Source organism: Canis aureus, chromosome 16, assembly GCF_053574225.1.
Source record: "Canis aureus isolate CA01 chromosome 16, VMU_Caureus_v.1.0, whole genome shotgun sequence".
NCBI lineage: Eukaryota > Metazoa > Chordata > Mammalia > Carnivora > Canidae > Canis > Canis aureus.
In genome coordinates, this window is record NC_135626.1 from 9881341 (window position 1) to 9900411 (window position 19071).

The 19071-nt window shown below is 58.7% G+C and overlaps 2 protein-coding genes and 1 long non-coding RNA gene across 5 annotated transcripts; 1 reads left to right on the forward strand and 2 right to left on the reverse strand.

Annotated features, from left to right (window-relative positions):
- Nucleotides 1-3984: 3984 nt before the first annotated feature.
- LOC144285731 (uncharacterized) lies at nt 3985-6672 on the reverse strand. Its single transcript, XR_013353964.1, has 4 exons — nt 5502-6672; nt 5113-5209; nt 4466-4714; nt 3985-4216 (listed from the first exon to the last, which is right to left on the reverse strand). It is a non-coding gene; the product is annotated as an uncharacterized LOC144285731 (long non-coding RNA).
- Nucleotides 6673-9230: 2558 nt separating this feature from the next.
- On the reverse strand, nt 9231-12559 carry MRPS2 (mitochondrial ribosomal protein S2). The gene is made up of 4 exons (XM_077851261.1): nt 12220-12559; nt 11613-11738; nt 10953-11082; nt 9231-10359 (listed from the first exon to the last, which is right to left on the reverse strand). Exons 1-4 carry the CDS (start codon nt 12542-12544, stop codon nt 9774-9776), a joined length of 1167 nt encoding a protein of 388 aa, XP_077707387.1. The 5' UTR covers nt 12545-12559; the 3' UTR covers nt 9231-9773.
- On the forward strand, nt 12105-16149 carry PIERCE1 (piercer of microtubule wall 1). 3 transcript variants are annotated; one of them, XM_077851264.1, is made up of 3 exons: nt 12105-12688; nt 13783-13861; nt 15775-16149. In XM_077851264.1, exons 1-3 carry the CDS (start codon nt 12543-12545, stop codon nt 15829-15831), a joined length of 282 nt encoding a protein of 93 aa, XP_077707390.1. In that variant the 5' UTR covers nt 12105-12542; the 3' UTR covers nt 15832-16149. The 3 variants fall into 3 exon arrangements, with proteins under 3 accessions (XP_077707390.1, XP_077707389.1, XP_077707388.1); XM_077851263.1 differs by having other exon boundaries at nt 12124-12688; nt 13712-13861; nt 15729-16149; XM_077851262.1 differs by having other exon boundaries at nt 12151-12688; nt 15729-16149.
- The last annotated feature ends 2922 nt before the right edge of the window (nt 16150-19071 follow it).

A 19071-nucleotide genomic window follows, 5' to 3' on the forward strand; every position in this document is an offset into this window, starting at 1 on the left:
AAATGAAAGTTCTGGATCTCCCGGCCCTGGCTGTCCCTGTTCTGGCTGCTGTGTACCTGGGCGTGGGCTGCTTTAGTTGACAGCCCAAGTGAGTGAAGACTAGAAACTGAATTATTAATGGTAATATCCAGGCCTTGGTTCCCTCTTCTCCTTACTGATGTGCAAAATTTTAGCATTAAAGGAGAGGACTATACGGGACACAGAGCATATCAAGTGTGTGTCCTCACAGGTAATAACCAATAGGCCACCTCCCCTGCGTACCCAGCATGCATCCTTAGAGGGAGGATAGCATATTCCGTACTGACCTCCTGTTGTGGACATCCACGGTGTGAAAATACTGTTTTAGGTATATTTTCAGAGGTTGCACGTCTCCTCTGTTCTATTCCAGGAGTTTGGATGCTGATGGTGTTGCCAGCTGGCCTCAGGAGTGAGAGTCCCCCAGTTTGGCCCGTTATAGGTAAGAGAGCTTGGAGCGTCATTTGTATGTCTGAGGCCGGGAAAGGCAGGCTTTTCTCAGAATTCCCAGAAGAGGGTGCAGAGCCCACTATGAGGTGTGAGGTCTGGACTGGGTAGACACTTTGTCGGCACACTACCTGGCACTCAGTCTCTAAGGCTCATATATAAAGTGATAATAAGGTGGGATTGAGAAGGACAAAGATATTTTATCATTGTGTTAGTTGGGGCTCTCTAGAGAAACAACCAATGGGACACATGCATGCACATGTGTACACTGTGTGTGTGTGTATGTGTGTGTGTGCAGAAAGAGTTGAGATTGCTTTTATTTAATATGTTGGTTTGAGTGATCGTGTGGGCTGACAAGTCCAAAATGTGTAGGCTTGCAGACTTGAAAGTCCGGTGGGTTTCCAGTTGTTGCAGGTCCCAAGGCAGATTTCCTTCTTGGGAAAACATCCGGTGTGGCTCATAAGGCCCTCACTTGATGAGGTTCAGCCATACTGGTGACGGCACTCCCCTTAAAGTCAACTAACTGTGCACGCTATCTGTGTTTACAAAACACTTTTCCCGGCAAGGAGATTAAACATCCAACATTGGGTCACTTCACGCCACGGCCTGGTCAGGTTGACATGGAAGACTGAGGGTCACAGCCCACCCAGCCTTAACTTGGCACCCACACATCCCCTTTAGCCATATGTAATCTCCAAATGAAGAGAATACCTAAGTCATTTTCCTCCTAGCATGGCACATCTCTCCAGTGTACAATTCAAACCACACAAAAACTCTCCCAACGAGGATTCAAGGTTCTTGGGGGAAGTCCACTCTTTTCTTTGATATCCTGTAACTTGCATAGTATGATGTGAAGTTAACTATTCTCAATGCATCTATATTTTGCCACGTGACGAAATGAGATTAGATGAGATGAGAAGATAAGGAAGGGAAGAAAAGAAATTTATTTGATAGGCATACACACAGTCTATAGGGGAGGAAGACGTCCTGGGGTGGGTCCTGGGTTGTGGCTTCTCTGCAAGGCACTGGAAAGTAGTCTGTTTCCGGACAGGCATGTGGGAAGGGGATCATGTTGACAAACCTCTGTCCTCTTGCAGCACCAGTACCAACTCTGGTGCCTGCTCCACCCCAGCTCCAGAGCTAGCACCACTTTCATTGCCAGCTCCTGTCCAGCACCCGTACCAAATCTGGAGTTAGAGTCATTTTTGGCACCAGCCCAACAGCTAGATGTGGTGCCAGGTGTAGAGCTAGAGCCAAGTCCAGCACTAGTGCATGCGACAGTTCCAGAGCTGGAGCCAGTACCAGCTCCAGTGCCACTTCCAGATTCAGAGCCAGTGCCAGTTGCAGACACAGAGCCAGCTTGATCACCAGATATGGTATCAAATCCAGAGCTGGTGTTCTAATCTAAGCTCCTGTAAAAGCCCTAGAACTCTAGCCAGCTCCAGAACAAGTTCCAGCCAGCTTCAGGGCTAGAACCAGGTCCAGCACCAGCTTTGTCACACTACTGCAGAGATAGAGGCAGCTCTGCCAACATCCTTGCCAGCTCCAGTGCCAGCCAGCTCTAGAGTTTGCATCAGACCCCACATAAATTCCAGATTAACAGATGACAGAAACGAACTGGGGCCTGCTCCAGTATTAGCGCTGGCAACACAGCTGGAGCTACAGGCAGCTGTAGAGCTAGAGCCATCTCTAGAGCTAGTGCCAGCGCCAGAACTAGCTTCAGCACCAGCTCAAGAGCTTGAGGGAGCTCCCGAGCCAGCTCCAGCCAAAGCTCCAGACTCAGTCAATGCTACCACCAGCTTCTGCACCTGATCCCCTGCTATAGCCGGTTCCATTCTCAGCTCTAGCAACAGAGTTCAGGCCAGCTCCACAGCTAGAGTTAACTCCTGCTCTGACACTTGCATCAACTCCGGAGTTAGACGCAGCTTTTTTTTTTTTTTTTTTTTTTTTGCCAACTCTAGTGCCAGCCCAGTGATAGTTCTAGTGCCCACTTGAGAGTGAGAATCAGCCTGAAGCACATTCAGAGGCAGTGCCAGTTTCCAAGGAAGAGCTCGCTCCAGCACCTGTTCTAGCATTGGCTCCAGAACTAGAGTCAGCACCAAGATCAGAGCTAGAGGCTACACCAGCAACTGTTCTTGTACCAGATCCGGAGCTGGAGTTCTCACAAGTGCCAACTCCTGCACCAGCTCCAGAGTGAAAGCTGGCGCGGACACCAACCAGTAGCAGACTTAGATCCAGTGTCCCCTCAAGAGAAAAGAACCGGCTTCAGCACCCACCTCAAAGCTAGATCATGCTCTGGCACGAGCTATACACCAACTCCTGGGCCAGATCCTGTCCCTGCTCTCGTGTTAGCCTCTGCCCTGATGCCAACCTCATCGGTGGAGCCTGCACAGAGCTACAACCAGCTCTACCACCCATTTTACCACTGGCTACAGAGCTAGACCTAGGACTGGCTATACACTAGAGCCACAAGCACCAGATCTAGCATGCAAAGCCAGAGTCAGCTCTAACACTAGCTCTCACGCTGGTGCAGCTCGTGCACCACTTCCATGATTAGAGCCGTCTGTAACTCTAGTGCCAGCTATATCACTAGCCCCAGAGCAGCGGCCAGCTTCAATACAAGATCCACAGCTAAAGCCCCTCCAGCACCCACTCGGAAGTCGGAGCCAGCTTCAGTGTCAGCTCCAGAGCCAGAGCCACAGCGGTAGCTCTAGCTTCAGCACCAGAGGTAGCGTCAGCTCTAGAACCATATCCAAATACAGAACCAGCTCTAGATCTTCCATGGAGGTGGACTCAGCATTCTCTCAGCTCTAACACCTGCCCCGGAGCTAGAGCCAGGTCCAACGCTGATGCCTGCACCAGCTCCAGAAATTGGGGCAGCGCCAGTCTCAGCTCTCCTGCCAGTTCTGGGATCAGATTTCAATATTGAATAAGGGGAAACCTGGTCAAATAAACACACACATAAGGGTCCCTTTGAAAATACGTGGGCAGAGACACAAAGGTACCTGTTAGGTGAATGTACTTGTAGGAAACATCCAGAACAGGTAACGGAACAGAGAGAGAAAGCAGCTTAGGGGTTCCAGGGGCTGGTTTGGGTAGAAATGGGCAGGGAGGGCTTCTGGTTCAGGTGGTCCTTTGGGGAGCGATGAGGGCTTCTGGTTCGGGATGTCCTTTCCGCACCTAAGTTCTGTGACATTGTGTCTTAGCGTTGGAAATGTACTTAATGCTCATGAGTTGCTCAATTGAAAATAACTAAATCTATTTAAAATCCAAAGTAGAGAACAGCAGAAATAATGTGAAAAAACAAAAACAAAAAGAGACAAAGCAAAAACAAACACAAAAGCAAACAGAAGCCACAATAGGGGAGAGGAACACTCCACAGAGTGTTGAGTGGGGCATTGGGCTGAAACTGTGCATTGGGAGCTGGCAGTGAGGGTAGCTCCAGGGCTGGCGCTCCCTGAGGGCTGCTGGGTCCCAAGCTGGCTCCATCTCTTCTGCAAAGGTGCAGAGCTGGCTCCAGGTCCCCAGGTGGTGGATCCTGCCCTGGCTCTAGCTTGCTTTCTTGAGCCCCTGCAGGAGGCGGGCACTAGAGGCGGAGCTGCTGCTGCAGGAAGCATGACGCGGACTGATGGAAAGGCCTGTAGATCCCGAGCTGGCGTTGCTTCTGCTGCTGCTTCTGCAGCTGGATCGAGATCTTCAGATTGTAGAGGATCTGTGGCTGCAGCCACCACGAGCTGCTGAGGCGACCATGAAGCTGCAAGAGGAGATCAACATGTCTGCCTTCCAGAAGGGCCTTCCAGAGTAGGAATATCCCACTGCATTTTCTAGAAGCCGCCGCCAATATCCCACCATGGAACGTCTCCCCGACTGCCATCCCCCAGCTAGGTGCTCTGAGCCCAACTGTGGCTCCTGGCCCCACCCCAGCCTCTGGGGGCGCCTCCCTGTGGGTCCCAGCACCCACCCCTGCCCAGACACCCCAATTCCCCAGCCCCAGGCTTATCACCCTCAGGCTCGGCCTCTGTTAGCTCCTCCTCTAGGACCAGAGTCCGGTGTAGGACCTGGACCAGGTACAGTGGCTTGGGCAGTGTCACAGGCCTTCCCAGACAAGCCCCGGTCCCTTGTGAGGGGAGCCATGTGCGGCTACTCTGGGTCGGATTCCATGCTGGCCCTGCTGGGCAGCCTGGCACAACTGCCCCTCGGTAAGGGTTGAAGTGGGGTCTGCCAGCCTCCTTTCCACTTCATTTTTGATGTTCTGCAGAGAGGGGGACGGGCAGCCGCCCAGAGACCTCACAGCCCCGCCCGGCCCTCCTCCCTGTGCTCCTGCCCACTCCCCCTGTGCTCCCAGATCACACACAGACCTGGGTGTGCACAGCCCTGCACCCGGGACGCAGCGACCCATCCCTGCAGGGCCGGGGTCAGCCCTGGGCCGAAGGGCACGGCCCCCCCACCCCATCCCACCAGCCAGCCTGCACCTGGGGAGTGACCACCACCTGCCCACCAGGTTCTGACCCCTCATCAGCCTTCTCCCGTTCGCATGCCACATGACCCCTGCCGCCTCCCACATGCACCCTCGGGGAGGGGACCCGGGGCTGCAAAGGTCTGGTCAGAGGGGTGTGGGGCTGGCGGGATGGCCCTGGGGTCCCGTGTTACCTTTCGACCCTTCCTTCTAAGTGGCCAGAGGCGTCGGGGAGCCCTGCCAGGACACTCCCCGCGGGTGGCACTGCTGGCAGGGCGTGCAGTCCTCCCTCTGCAACATCCAGACATGTGGAAGCAGCAGGAAAACATGCTCTTGGATAGATGATCTCCAACCAAGTGAGCATGTAGAGGCCTGCCTCTGGAATGCGGGTGCCTGGTTACCCGGTTCCAAAACGGGGGGGGGGGTCTGGTCAGGGAGGTGAGGTCAACATGGCCTCCTCACCCAACTACTCCTCTCACAGGTGCCCCTGACCGCCCTCCACCCGAGGGGCTCCTTGCTCACCTTCCATCCTCGCCCTGTCCACACAGTCTCACCCACACAGCGCCCCCACCCCTGGGGTCACCCTCAGGCTCGGCCTCGTGAGCTCCGCCTCTAGGAGCAGAGTCAGGTTCAGGACCAGCAGGGCAGTGACCCGGGCAGCATCTGGCCAGGAGGACTTCCCCGGCCTTCTCCGGGCCCTGGATCTGGAAACCCTTCCTTGGCTGCACCCATCCTGAGCCTCTACTGGCCTGCACTGGCGGGGTGGTGCCCCTGCCCTCCCTCCAGAAGCTGGAGCAGGTGTCCGCTGCCCAGCCCCCTGCCCATCTCCTGTGTGGCGCTCTGCAGAGACAGTGCCCAGCAGCCCCCCTGGAGGCATCGCAGCCCGCCTGGCCCTCTGCACTGTCCTGCGCCCCAACCTCCTGCTCCCAGGTCGGACACACACGTGTCTGAGTGCTGACAGAGGTCCTCCGAGGACCGGTCCCGCCAGGTGCCCTGGAGGCAGGAGGGCAGACAGCAGCTCAGGGGCCTGGCCCTCCCTCCCACGCAGACCCCTGAGCCCCTGGGGATGGTCCAGCCTGACCCCGGGCCCACCCCAGCCACCCCCAAGGCCACCCAGGCAGGGGCAGGTCTGGGCAGCAGGCGGGGCTGGATGTCCCCACAGGGGGGAGCCCTCCATCCATGGTGTGAGCGCCCCTGCCTGCCTCCGGGGAGCTGACCTCCCTCCCACCTCCCTTGTCTGTCTGGGTCCCCCCTCTGCACTGGAGATGCCAGGAGGGTGAGCAGGGGGCACCGGGTCTGTCCTGTCCCTGCTCTGGCCGCACACAGTAGGTGCTGCTACTTCTCTATGTGAGGGGGAGGCACAGGCGGATCCCCTGCGCAGCCTGCCCAGTGTCCCTGTCAGGGCCCTTCGCCGCCCCGCCCCTGCACCGACAGCTGTCCCACTCCCTTCGGGGCACATGGGGTCTCCTCCTCTCCCTGAAGCTGCTCTGGGTGACGCAGCCCCCACCCCGTCCACTTCCCACATGCCGCGGGGCTGGGGGACTGAGGTGTGAGGCCTGGATGTGAGTGGGGGGCCCCAGGGTCGGGTCAGGACAGGCCGGTCTGGGTGGGCAGTGGAGGGGCCACTCCCCTCAAGGCACAATCTCAGCCCCCAGCCTCCCCGCTGCTCCCTTGGCTGCGGGACCCCGGCCACAGCTCTCTGACTCCCGTGCTCCTGCACGAGGGGCCCCCACACCTCAGCCCTGCAGCAGGAATCACAGGATGTGGGGGGCCAGGCTCTGTCCCCCACCCCCAAAGCCCTGCATGTCCCCTACCTCGGAGACAGGGTCTCTTCGTCCTCGGGTCCCTCATCCTTCTGACAACGAGGCAGAGGAATCCCTGTGGAGAGGAGGCCACCAGGCCCAGGTCCAGGGCTCCTGGTGACTCCCCGACTCGAGCGGCAGCCCCGAGCCCAGGGAGCTGTGTCTGCCGCGGACGCTGAATCATGCACAATGTCCTGAAGGGGCTTCGTGTCCATTTGGCGACTGAATGAAGCCCACCCAGCAGCTTCCAGGTGGCTGAGTGGGTCTGGGGCCCCCTGCCAGCCCCCAGGGCTCCCTGCTCTGGGACACCCAGGATGGGGCCCCGGATGGAATCTGCGACCTCATCACAGCCAGACTGTGAGGACAGCGGCTTTGCCCCGACACAGGATCTGGGGCCTGAGGCAGAGAGCTTCTCCGGGCGGAGAGGACCCACCTCAGCCCTGGGCCCTCCGTGGGCGGCCACAGGACAGGTGACATAGGAGAGGGCGCTGCCCTGGCTCCAGCAGCTCCCAGGGTGGCAGCACGGACCTCCACACCCTCGGGCTCTCACCACCTGCAGGGCTGACTCATTGTCACTACGGGGCTGAGCTGTGGACAACGGAGGGACACTTCACAATATAAACCGTGCAAAAATATTCCTGTTGCCTCCTGAAGGGCAACCGTTTGTGAACAGGTGATTTGGATCATCTTACACGTGTGTGAAGAGTGGTTTGTCCCTGGCCAGGGCTGGGGCTGGACCGGGGTGGGGAGGGGGGGGTGGACGGAGGGAGCGGCCCAGACTCCTTGGGTTGAGGTCATGGCCACATGAGGGGCAAAGCCCTTGGGGAACTCCGGGGAGTCAGTCTCCTGGATGACCTGGGGCAGGAGGCCCTCCCTTGGCCCTCCCCAAGCCGGGGTCTGGGGACCTCTCCACATCACAGCCCCCTGAGCTCCCCGGCCCCTGGTTGGTGGCATGGTACTCATCGCACCGTGGTCCTGAATCCCTAGCCCAGCCCTCCCGGGTCATTGTCCTGGTGACCGCCCCCAACACCGTCAGGTCACCAGGTGGTCAGGGTGCGTCCCCGCCGGGGCCCAGAGGTCAGATAGAGTGGGCTCAGCAAGCACTGCAGCAGCAGGGGGAGGGCTGGGGGCGACCCTCCTCTCCTCACCCGGAGGCCGGTCCCTGCCTCCCTCTGGCCTTAAGCACACTCACCTTCTCCTTTGGCTGCCTGGGCTCTCTTGGGGTTCATCTCCAGGGTGGCAACCTTGCAGGTCCCCTCCTGCCAGGATCATCCTTCTCTGTCGGTTTACAAGTAGCCCCCAGGGCCCCCTAGATATTCTTGGAGCACCCCAACCCCACCTGCCTGTCCCAGAAGCCCGCCAGTGCCTTTGGGTCCTTAGTGCCCTGAAAGTGTCTTGCTCAGTGTGGCTGCGCGTCCAGGTTGCTATTCACTTGGCAGGGGCTCCCCCCCTCCCCCGTCCTGTGTCCCCAGCACCCCCAGTACCAGGAGCATAGCGGTGACCAGTAACAAGTCCCATTACCCCTGGGTTTTCACCAGCCTTCACCCTGCAGCATTCCAAGGGACCCTCTGGGGACAGGGGATGACGGGGGCCAGGTGGGGCACCAGCACAGTATCCTCGGTGGTGTGGGTGGGGGCCGCTGCCCTGCACCCAGCCCCTACATCCAGGGCAGGACGGGGGCCTCCTCGTGTCGCTGACTGTGCTGCCCAGACCTGAGTAGTCCCGGGGGCAGCCTGGGCCGCCCCTCCCCACAGGGCCTGCTTCTGCAGCCTGGCATGCCTCTGTCCCCCCACCCCACCCCCAGGAACCGCTGCTCACAACTGGGTTGTATACTGTGTTTGCATTTTGAGGTCTCCTAGCTCCTCACCGCTGGCCTCTCTGCAGCTCCGAGCGGTGGGGGGCCAACACCTCCCTGAGACCTCAGGGCCATGTCCTTCCCACAGCGGGAAGCACCGTCTGGTGAAAGCCACAGAGGGACCCTCAGGTCACCTTCCTGAAATCTGGATTTTCATTCTGAAGTGTGCAAGTTAAAGCGGTGCTGGTCAGCCGGTGCTCCCTTCCCTGCACCTTGTAAATCTCATGGGCACATGGCGCCCGCAGAGGACAGCAGGGACGCCCTGCCATGCACCCTCACCTGCCCCAGGAAGAGGCCAGGTGGACGCCGGAACCCGTCTCCCTGTGCCTCTTTGCACAGGACGTGGACTAGCACAGGTGGCACGTGTCCACCTACAGGTGGGCTGCCTGATCCCAGATTCCACTCCTGGATGCCCCCTGCAGAGGCCTCCCAAATGAGCAGGTGTCGCCAAGTGCCGCGTTGCTTGAGCACCGAGAGTGCGGGCTGTGTGGCGGCCTGCCCCTTGGTGGTCAGACCCCTGACCCCTTGGTTCTGACCCACATGAGGCTTGAGAGCACTGTGTGCTCTGTGGGCCCTGTGGGTGTCGCACAAATGCCATATCCACAAGCAAAAGCACATAAACCACAACGTGGAACTCGCAGGCCCCAAACAGTCATTTGTTCAAACCTAAGTTTTATTCTGTGGGAATCCTGGGGTTTGCTTTGCTGGTTTGTTCCAACCTGGGTGTGCTCCTCTGCGGGGACTTGCCCTGCAGCCTTAGGTTACAAAGCAGCTCCAGAAACAGTGAAGTGGAGGAAGCAGCCCAGCCCTGGCATAGTTTGGTAGGGAACCAAAAGTCACCTGGCATGGGAGCATCCGATGCACACAGGACCCGATTCAAGGCATGAGTGAGGCTTTTCAGAGTCCAAGACAAGCGTGTTTCCTGCCGGGTCCTCTCTGGACAGGCTGCGTGTCCTCCGTGGGCCTGCTGGGCCCCAAAGGTCTCAAGTGGAGCCCTGGGGGGGTCGGGGGGGAAGGGGGCAGCTGCCAAATGGTGACCAGGAGCAGGGACTCAATCCATGCCTAGAGCAATGGGGAACCTGCTAAGGACCCGGCCAGACACAGGAAGAGTCTTCCTGCTCAGGGTCAGGGTGGGCTGCCACTCTACTTCAGGACCAGAGCAGGCAGGTCCCCAGGAGTGTCCCAGGAGCAGTCTGGTCTAAGCCTTCAGGGAAGGAGGGGCAGCCGTCCCCTGGCCCCCGGCCCCCGGCCCCTCCTTGCCCTGAAGTTCATACAGGGCCTCGATCTGCCTCCGCTTCTGCTTGGCCCGGTTGATGGTGGTCCGGAAGAGCCTGCAGAAGAGGTGCACAGCCGGGGGCGAGTCATCATTGCCAGGGATGGGGTATGTGATGAGGCATGGGTTGCAGTTGGTGTCCACGATGCCCACCGTGGGAATGTGCATCTTGGCCGCGTCTCTCACAGCCACATGGGGCTCGAAGACGTTGTTGAGTGTGTGCAAGAAGATGATGAGGTCCGGCAGGCGGACCATGGAGCCCAAGAGGAGAGAGCTGTTGGTCAGCAGGCCACCCTTGAAGTAGCGGGTGTGGGCATACTCGCCGCAGTCCTGGGCTGTGGTCTCGATCAGGTGTGAGAACTGCCGGTTGCGGCTCACGAACAAGATGATGCCCTTGCGATAGGCCACATGGGCAGTGAAATTCAATGCCAGCTGCAGGTGCACGGCCGTCTGTTCCAAGTCGATGATGTCCTGGCCCAGGCGGCTCCCAAAAATATATGGCTCCATAAACCTGCCATAGACCCCACCAAGGCTAGAGTGGGCAAAGGGCATGTGGCCAACCCCCCACCCACCAGCCACAGCCTTGGGGGCTGCGAGGCATGTTCCTCCTGGGGCTCCCCAACCCTGGGCACAATTTGCGACCCCGCCACTGTGACAGCAGTGTCCAGAGACAGTCAAGCGGCAGTGAGGATAGGGTGAGGGTGCCCCAGCTCTTCTGCCCCTGGGAGCTGGGCCCCATTGCTGTTCCCCTAGATGTCTTCCACCACCTCCCTCCCTGGCTTCCCAAATGTCCCTCCAAAACATCGTCAAGGCAGTTGAGCCTTATCTCAGCAACCCTGGAGTCCCCTGGTCCCAGCTCACAGGACTTGTTGGTGGTGGGTCTGCCCCGGGTAGGACCCTGAGACACAGAGGAAGAAATCTGGGGTGGGGACTGAAGTGGAGTCTGAGGATAGAGCCCTGCTTCTCCCTGAGCTTCAGGGGCCTCGTGTGGAACAGGATGGGGCTGCACGCATACTGATAGATGCCTTGGACTACAAGGACCCCAAGGCAGGAGTGCCCCAGGTCCCGCAGGTACCCCCACACTGGGCCCAGGGTGTCCGCTACCTGTGCCGACAGCCGGCTTTGTGTCCCAGGTGCACCCGGGCGTTGAAGAGACTTCTCACAGAAAACAACTCCTTGACGTTGAAGAAATCTGAGTGCTTGAGAGGCTCACTGAGGATATGGTGGCTGATATCTGGGGCAGGGAGAGGATGCTGTGCTCTGCGACCCCTTGGCTCCCACTGTGGAGGGGAGCTATATGGGGGCAGGAAGGCCCAGCAGCAGATGGTGATGGCCACAGGGTCCTCCCCACACATTGGGGCTGGAGCCAGGTTCTGACCCCGGCTTTGCTCCTGGGCAGTCCCTGTCAAGTCTTCACCCAGAAAGGAGGGGCCCAGCTGGCTTCTGAGGTCCTTCTGCGACGGCCCAGCCCGCAGAGGAAGGAAGGTCCCCATCAGGAGTCCCGGGAGGGCCCTTGCAAGGAGCCAGGCCGCACGTCTACCCCCCCACCCGCCGCTGCAGGTGCAAGTGACCCCTGCCCCCAGCCCCCAGCCCCCAGCCCGCGGGTCTGCTGCCTGCCGGCCTTCCGGGGCCCGCTCCCCGCTGCTCCCCGCTGCTCCCCACCCCCCAAGCTTCGCACTCGGGACTCCTCGTGGCAGACGACTCAGCCCCCGTGGGAGGGCCAGGCGCCCCCTCCCCCCCCCGCCGCAGGGGAGCCTGCCTTACCCGCGCTGCCCTCCGGCTCGCCGACCGCGGGGATCGCGGCGCCTGCCAAGGTCCTGCCGCTGGGCCGGGCCCGCCCCGGGGTCGCCGTCCCGAGCAGAGGCGGCCGCAGCGCCCGGGGCCAGACACCTGCGGGGAGAGCCGGCCGTCCTCGCGCTGTCCCTGCCCGCCCACCGCGCTCCCCGCGGGCCCCGGGCAGCTCCCGCCCGCACCCCCACGCCCGCCGCGGTCCCCGGGGCCCCTCCGCGCGCACTCACCCGCGCCGAGCAGCCGGGGCGCGGTCGCGGCGGGAGCCATGGCGCGGAGGACGACCCGGCGGGGACACGCTCTCGGGCCGCGCTGCTTCCGCCCCCGCCGGCGCCCCCGCCGCGCCCCCGCCGCAGCGCCGCCTGCCGGCCCGGAGGTGCCCCTGCGCGCCCCGCCCCGCCCCGCCCCCGCCCCCGCCCCGCCCCCACCGCTCGGCCCCGCCCCGCCCCGCCCCCGTCCGCGCGCGCCGCGAGCCCCACTTCGGCCCGCCGCCGGCCGGGAGTCACCGGGGCGCGCCCCCCGCCCTGCCCCCGGCTCGGCCCTGCAGCCCGCACGAGTCCCGGCCCCGGGGCGCCCTCCTCACCTCCGGCCGGTCTAGCACAACCTGCCGCTCTCCCCAGGAGCATCCCGGAGGACCAGGCGCAGGTGGAGTCTGCCCTGAACCTCCGGGCGCGGGCGGCCGTGCGGAGCTGGGCGTGGGCTTCGCGCTCCCCCGCCTGAGCCGGCCCAGGGGCAGGTCCGCGCTCGCCACCCCACCGCGAGGAGCCGCCACGGTCGCCGGCCTCCGGGAGCGCGGCGCCTTCGGGGCGGGGCCGCCCGGGCAGCTGACCCGGCCGTCGCCTGGCAACGGGACGCCGCGCCGCCTCTCGCGGCCTCCCACCCGCCGCAGCGCGGGAGCCCAGGCGCATGTCGGAGCCGAGCCCCCGAGAGTGCGCGGCGGCCGAGGAGCCCCCCGCCCCCGCGGGGCCCCCGCCGAGGACCAGCGACTACTACTGCGTGGACGAGAACCTGCCCGTCAGGTTCAACAACCCGGCGTGGTTCCGGGGCTACGGGTGAGGACGGATCGGGTCGGGGGCCACCGGGCCAGCGCCGGGCCTGGAGGGGGCGGGGGGCTCCCCAGTCCCCAGCCCGCCCTGCAGCCCAGGTCAACGGACTTGCCCGCGGTTAGCACCCAGGGAGCGAGGAAGTGCTGCCCGAAGCTGCAGACCCGCCTGCGGGGGTGCTCGGGTCACTGCAGGAGGGGCGGGGTGGCCAGGCAGCCGCACCCAGCCGCACGCCTCTCCAGCTGAGCAGTCTCTGCAGAATCCGAATCCCGCAACCACCACCCCCCCCCCCCGCAGCTGTTCTTGCAAAGCCTTAGACCCAAGTAGTAAAGTAGTAGAACACCCGCCACCACACCTGCCCTGCCCTCCCTCACCTAGTCTCCTCTGCAGGCCGGTAGACCAGATCTGTTAGTATTCTTGCTTTCCAGGAGAGACTGCTGAGGGTGGAAGCATAGCATCCTGCCCCACATCTGGTGGCATAAGGCACGGCTGACATCCCAACCACAGCCTGGGCTTTAGAGACTGTAGGCATGTTTTCTGCCCAGGGCTCTGAAAGTGAAGGGACCCTCCCACCCTGGGGTGGCAGGGTGTGGAGGCTGAGCCCTGGGTCCTGACCTACCCATCTTCCCCGGGAAATGACGGTATGTGCCAAGCCTCCACCCCGGTTGAGGTCTGCATTTGCCCTCCAGGAGTTCTTTTTTTTTTTATTTTTATTTATTTATGATAGTCACACACACACACACACACACACACAGAGAGGCAGAGACACAGGCAGAGGAAGAAGCAGGCTCCATGCACCAGGAGCCCGATGTGGGATTTGATCCCGGGTCTCCAGGATCGTGCCCTGGGCCAAAGGCAGGCGCCAAACCGCTGCGCCACCCAGGGATCCCCCTCCGGGAGTTCTTTAGGGCTTTGGCCTCCCTTGGGGAAGAGCCAGGGTGGAAGTGAGCCGAGGAGGCAGGGAGGCTCATCGTGCCTCCCGCGGCACCCCACCTTCGGAGCCTCAGCACCAACCTGTGGCATTCCCAACAGAGCGCCACCAAGTGAATATTCTAAGACTACAGGCTTGGGCAGAATTGGAGTAACTGTTTCTCATCTGCCAGGACCAAGGAGCCTGTCTCCATGTACAGGACCAGTAACCAAGCTTACGGGAGCAGGGCCCCCACCGTGCATGAGATGCCGGTAAGCCAAGCTTGGAAGCACCTGTGTGTCATTGGAACATCTCCAGGAGGAGGCTGTGACCCTGGATTTCTCATGAGGGGCGGTGGGGAAGGGCCCAGATTTCCAACCTCACAAAACTGGAGGTGGCACATCAAGTCCTTTCCAGACAGAGCAGAGCGGAAATGAGTGAGTGAGCAAACTTAGCGATGGAATGTGTCAAAGATGGAAAAGGTGTGTGTAGACTGGCTTGAGACGTCCCACCCCCTCTGTCATCTTAAGGCCATGAGTTTTGAGGCAGACAAGTGAACAGTTGCTTTCTTTCTGGAATAATACTTGATTTTAATGAACTTGTGGCCTAAAGAGACAGGACGGGCCAAAATCACAGGTGGCAGGAGGACAAGGCATCCTCTTGGCGGACAAGGCATCCATCCCCACGTGGCTGGATGTGGGGATCTGTGCACCTTTGGGGAATCCTCACCCCCTTCTGGAGGTTGATGTCACAGTCTGGAGCTCTAGAACCCCCTTCTGAAGCCCCCTGGTGTCTCTCTTGGGCCCAGGTGAAGGGCCAGGCTGACCAGCATAAGCATTCCCTGGATAACTCAGGACAGCAGGGCCACCCACTTTGGGCTGATGATGCTGTTGTTTCTTTTGAAATACTCATCATTTAGAGATCTGGCCAAGTTGCTCATTTGCTTGTTTCACATGGGAGATACAGCCCTTGTGAGGAGATTATTTATCTAGAAAGTTTCTAAAGCATTTAAGGGTCACTCACCCAGAATCAAAATGATTCCACATTTTTCCCAGGATCAGGTATTAACATGAAAAATACCAGCACACTCAACTCACTAACATGGGTCCAAATGTTTTACTTTTAGAAACAAGACCATTGAAAAAAAAAGTTCCTATTTTTTTTTTTAAATTGTGGGGGTTTGCCCCTCGCTGGTCTTAGCAGGCGATGGGCCGTGAAGCAGTAGATGCTCTGCAGGTAGGGTCGGAAGGAGGTTCTTCCTGCTACTAATTGACGGGCTTTACCTGCAGACTCAGGTCAGGATACCGAAAAGCGGGCTGCAGCTAAAGCTGGTCAGTAAGCAGCAGGAAGAACCTCCTTCTGACCTACAATCTTTTTTTTAAAAAAAAAGAAAGAAAAGAAAGAAATGCACTGAAGACATTTATTTTTGCCCCTGCCTCCTGCCAAGCAAAAAGAGTATCAGGTGATCTTGACACGAGGAGAGCTGAAGAGCGGGTCACCTGTCCGGGGTAAAACACCTAGCCCTGGCCCTGTACGTCAGAAATCTCAGGGTCTCCCCAATGACGCTGTGCTGCTGGTCCAATCACCACCCTGGGTGCCTGCGCACACGTGCATGGACTCGGCTGTGCTCCCCACCGCGCCCTCACCTCACTAGGGCAGCGCCTCCCCATGCCCCTGGGCTGGTGGGGTGTGGGCATCAGAGGCATCTTAGAGCTCTACAAGGGATCTGAGTGTGCAGTCGGGGTTGAAACCCACGGATGTGGAGTTCGTCTCTTCTTTACAGAAGAGAAAAGTGTAGTTCAGAGAGGTCCAGCAACTTGCCCGGTGGCACCATTGGCAGGAACAGAACCAGCTCTACTTGGGGTCAGGTGTGGCAGGGTTGTCTATGCCCGTGTATGATCCTCCTGTCCGTGTAGGGTGAATGGAGGTACTATTAGTGGTTATTCCCAGACATCAGGTATAAACGGGGATGGTCTGGGGCAAACCAGGCCATCCTGCCCACCCTGGCTTCTCTGCTTCCTAGGAACAGAGATGACATTTTCTTACAAATTCTTATCTTTCTTCCAGAAATGCCTGATGGCTGACTGCTCAGGGGCGTTCCCACACCCTATTAATTCCAGTGTCCCTTTTCGCTTCCAGAAAGTATTTTATCCAAATTCAAGTAAGTTTTCCAGACAACTTGCAGCAGGTGGAATGTTCCGGAACAACACTTTCAATGTCTACATGGAGAAGAGCATCGTGACAGGTCCCGACAACTACATCACCGCCTATGACCGGTTCAACTTCCACCCCAGTTACAACATCAATAGGCCATCTATCTGTGATTGAGGGGCCTCGGGATGCCAGTAGGGGTGACCTCAAGTGTGACCCCTAATCTCTCATCATTTGCCCGATTGTAAAAGTACAGACTTCACTGCTTTCTCTGGAAACATTTTTTCTCTCTCTAGATTAGAAAAATATGCAGATGGCGCTGTAATGTCCTATTTGCTCTGTTTTAAGTGTAAGATGGAAAAGATCCTCATGGCTTGACTTTCCATTAAAAACGTTGCCACATCCTGAATTCCTGACTCATTGGCAATTGGAGCAGGGCCATCCGGGGACCCAAATCTTGGCCTGATGCTAGGAATGTCTGGGTCCCCTACCCTATGTCGGGAGCCGGTTTATACTCGTGACAGGTTATGGAGTTCTAACGCACCCTGGCGGAAATCCGCACAAACTTGGCAAGGCCATGGCGTGGCAGGAGGCTTGGGTGCCCTGCCTGGGGCAAGAACAGGGGTTGCTTGGGGAGGGAAGACCGTCCCTTACCCACGCTGGCCAGCCTGTAGTCCCCGGGAATGTCCTGCAGGCACCGAGGGGGCTGGGCCGGGAGCCCTGGTCAGCGGTGCGGGGTTGGCAAGTGCCTCTTGTTGTTGGCCGGAGGGTGGGGGGGGGGAAGGGACTTCTCCCATTGTGTGCACTTTCAGTTTTCAATAAAAAGTTCAAAAAGCAGCAGGCAGGGAATGACACACTCTTATCTCTGTAGCTCTCGATTGATGTTTGCTATGCTCTAGGGGGTCCTCAGTGAGAAAAGTTTTCCTATACCAGAATCTTCCTCTTGGGCCTCAGTGTCCCTTCCCCCTTCCTGAGAGCAGGGCAGGTTCACCGTAGGAAGCCTGGAAAGCACTGTCCACGGGCAGCATCATCGTTACCGACCACTGATGGTAACTTGCTTACAAAAATTCTAGTCCCATGAAAATGGCAAGAAATCAAACACCCTGCCTGGTTACTTCTTTATTAAAACCTTTTAATTTTTAATACACAAAAGTAAACACGTTGGCAACATTCCTGGTGTCCAATTTGGGATGGAAATGGTTTCCAGAGAAAATCGATACCGTTGATGAAAAGACACGAAGCGGAGCCTGATGCCAGGACCGGTGCGGCACCTTTTTTAGCTGCAGAACCAGTGGGCTCTCCAGGCGTCAGACTGGAAGGGAATTTGTACAGCCCTTTGCTAAAAATACCAAAATACTGAGGATACTTCTGTGTTTAGCTTCTGTTGAAACCAAAACAAGAAATAGAGTGCCTTTTAAACCAAGTTTCTAAACTCACCAAAAAGAATGAATTCCTTCCTCGGTGGTTATGAAAGGCGGGTTAGCGACTCCGGGGAAGGACGAAGTGCCAGCTGGCCAGTGGGCTTCCCAGCGTGACCCGTGCCTCCTAGGGAGCGTGGGTGCTTTCACGCGTCCTAGCCAACAAACTGCTCTCTGTGTCAGAGCTGCGAACGAGGTAAAGCTTAGACTCTGCATGTATTCTAAATAGAATCCTCTAAATAGAACAAATGTCTGGGAAGATGGAAAACAGAAGTAACTTTGATAGAACATATGTGCCCATCTTGAGGAAAGACCGGGAGTGACTCTGGCTCGAGCTCCCCATGGCCACATCCTGGCGTCGGGGTTCTGGAGCATGGGGTGGCTGTACTCCTGCTCCTGTCTGTCCACTGGGGTTCTGGACGAAGGTGACATCATCTCCTGGGGCAAGTCCCAGCCCTGCAGCCCCTGGATTGAAGCCCACCTCGGGTTGCCCAGGGAGGGGAGGGTCCGGGCATCGGGCATCAGGGCCTGTGGGCCTGGCCTCGACTCTGCACACAAGTCATACAGAAACTCTGGTGATGATGAATGTCTCTTTTTTGGTACGTTTTCTGCCTGGAATCTCTACGCATGGAGTGAGGAGAAGAGTCTGTCGGGAGGTGGTCCTATGGGGGCTACAGGAGCACACCCCAAGTCAGCCTGCGACTGGGGTCGGGGTGGGGGTGCTGAGGGGCGGGAAGGACCTCTCCACTCTCTGACCTGGGTCCTGACTTCTCTTGAAGTACTTGCCGCAGTTACAAGTTAGCCAAGAGGCAAGTGCAGCATCTCCAGACTGTGTGGCCGGGGAGGCCTGTCTTCACCCCCGAGGAGGCCTGGCCCCGTGGGGACAATTTCCCCACCAGAAGGCTAAACCCCGAGAGGTAGGGCTTCAGAAGACTTTGCTACTTCGTCACTCGGTGTGGCTGTGGGTGGGGCCGAGAGCAGCGACCTGCTCACTGGACAGGGGTTTTCACATCAGTCTGTAGACTTCTCTCCAGTAGCTTTTCACCTTTCAGTTATAGTCACTTAGAAGAAACAGCTTCAAACAGATAGGAGGTTTGTCAACACGGCGGGGGTGGGGGGGGGGGTGGGGGGAAGAGTATCCCTCTGTCCAGAACACAGAAGAGCAGAAGTACCAAAGATTCTGGAAATAACTGCTCCCCACTGCTGGTCAGCCTCGCCTGGAGCAGACCTGGCTGTGGTTTGCAGACAGGGATGGTGGGTCCCTTAAGTAGTCCCTTAAATTAATTTGGGGGAGGGGGATTGGGAATCGAGGTGGCAATACTTCCATGTTTTTATAGGAGCAGGTGCTAGTTACTTAGAGTTAGGGCCTGGTTTCCTGATGCATGTGTGTCTCAGCTTGGGAAAACCTGACAATTCAGATTCTGAGCAACAGGAAGAACTAGTGACCCTTGCCTGTGGGAGAAAGACCCTTCTTCTCTAGATGTGGGTGGTGGGCATCACATATTAGCCAGCAGGGCCCTCCCTCCCTTCCCACCTCCCTTCTATTCCACCTGTGCCCATTCTTTCCAGAAAGATGCAGTGAGTCCCAGGATGACTTGAAAATCAGGCTTCTCCCCCTCTTTGCATGAAATGAATGAACCTCTGGCCCTCCCACCCCACAAACCCCTCCTTCCCTGGGAAATGAGGGTGTAGCTTGGATGTGACTCATGGAAGCTCCTAATGATTACAGCTTGACTTGGTAACACATCATCCCTCCGATGGCCCAGGTGGGTGCCTATCTGGCATCCCACGCGGGAGCTCCCAGGACACTGCCCTTTGCAGCTGCAGCGCCAGGCCTTCCTCGCTCACCCTACCACAGCCCCCTTTCCAGACAGGGTGCAGGGGCCCAGCGTGCGCCAGAGTTGACTGTGTGG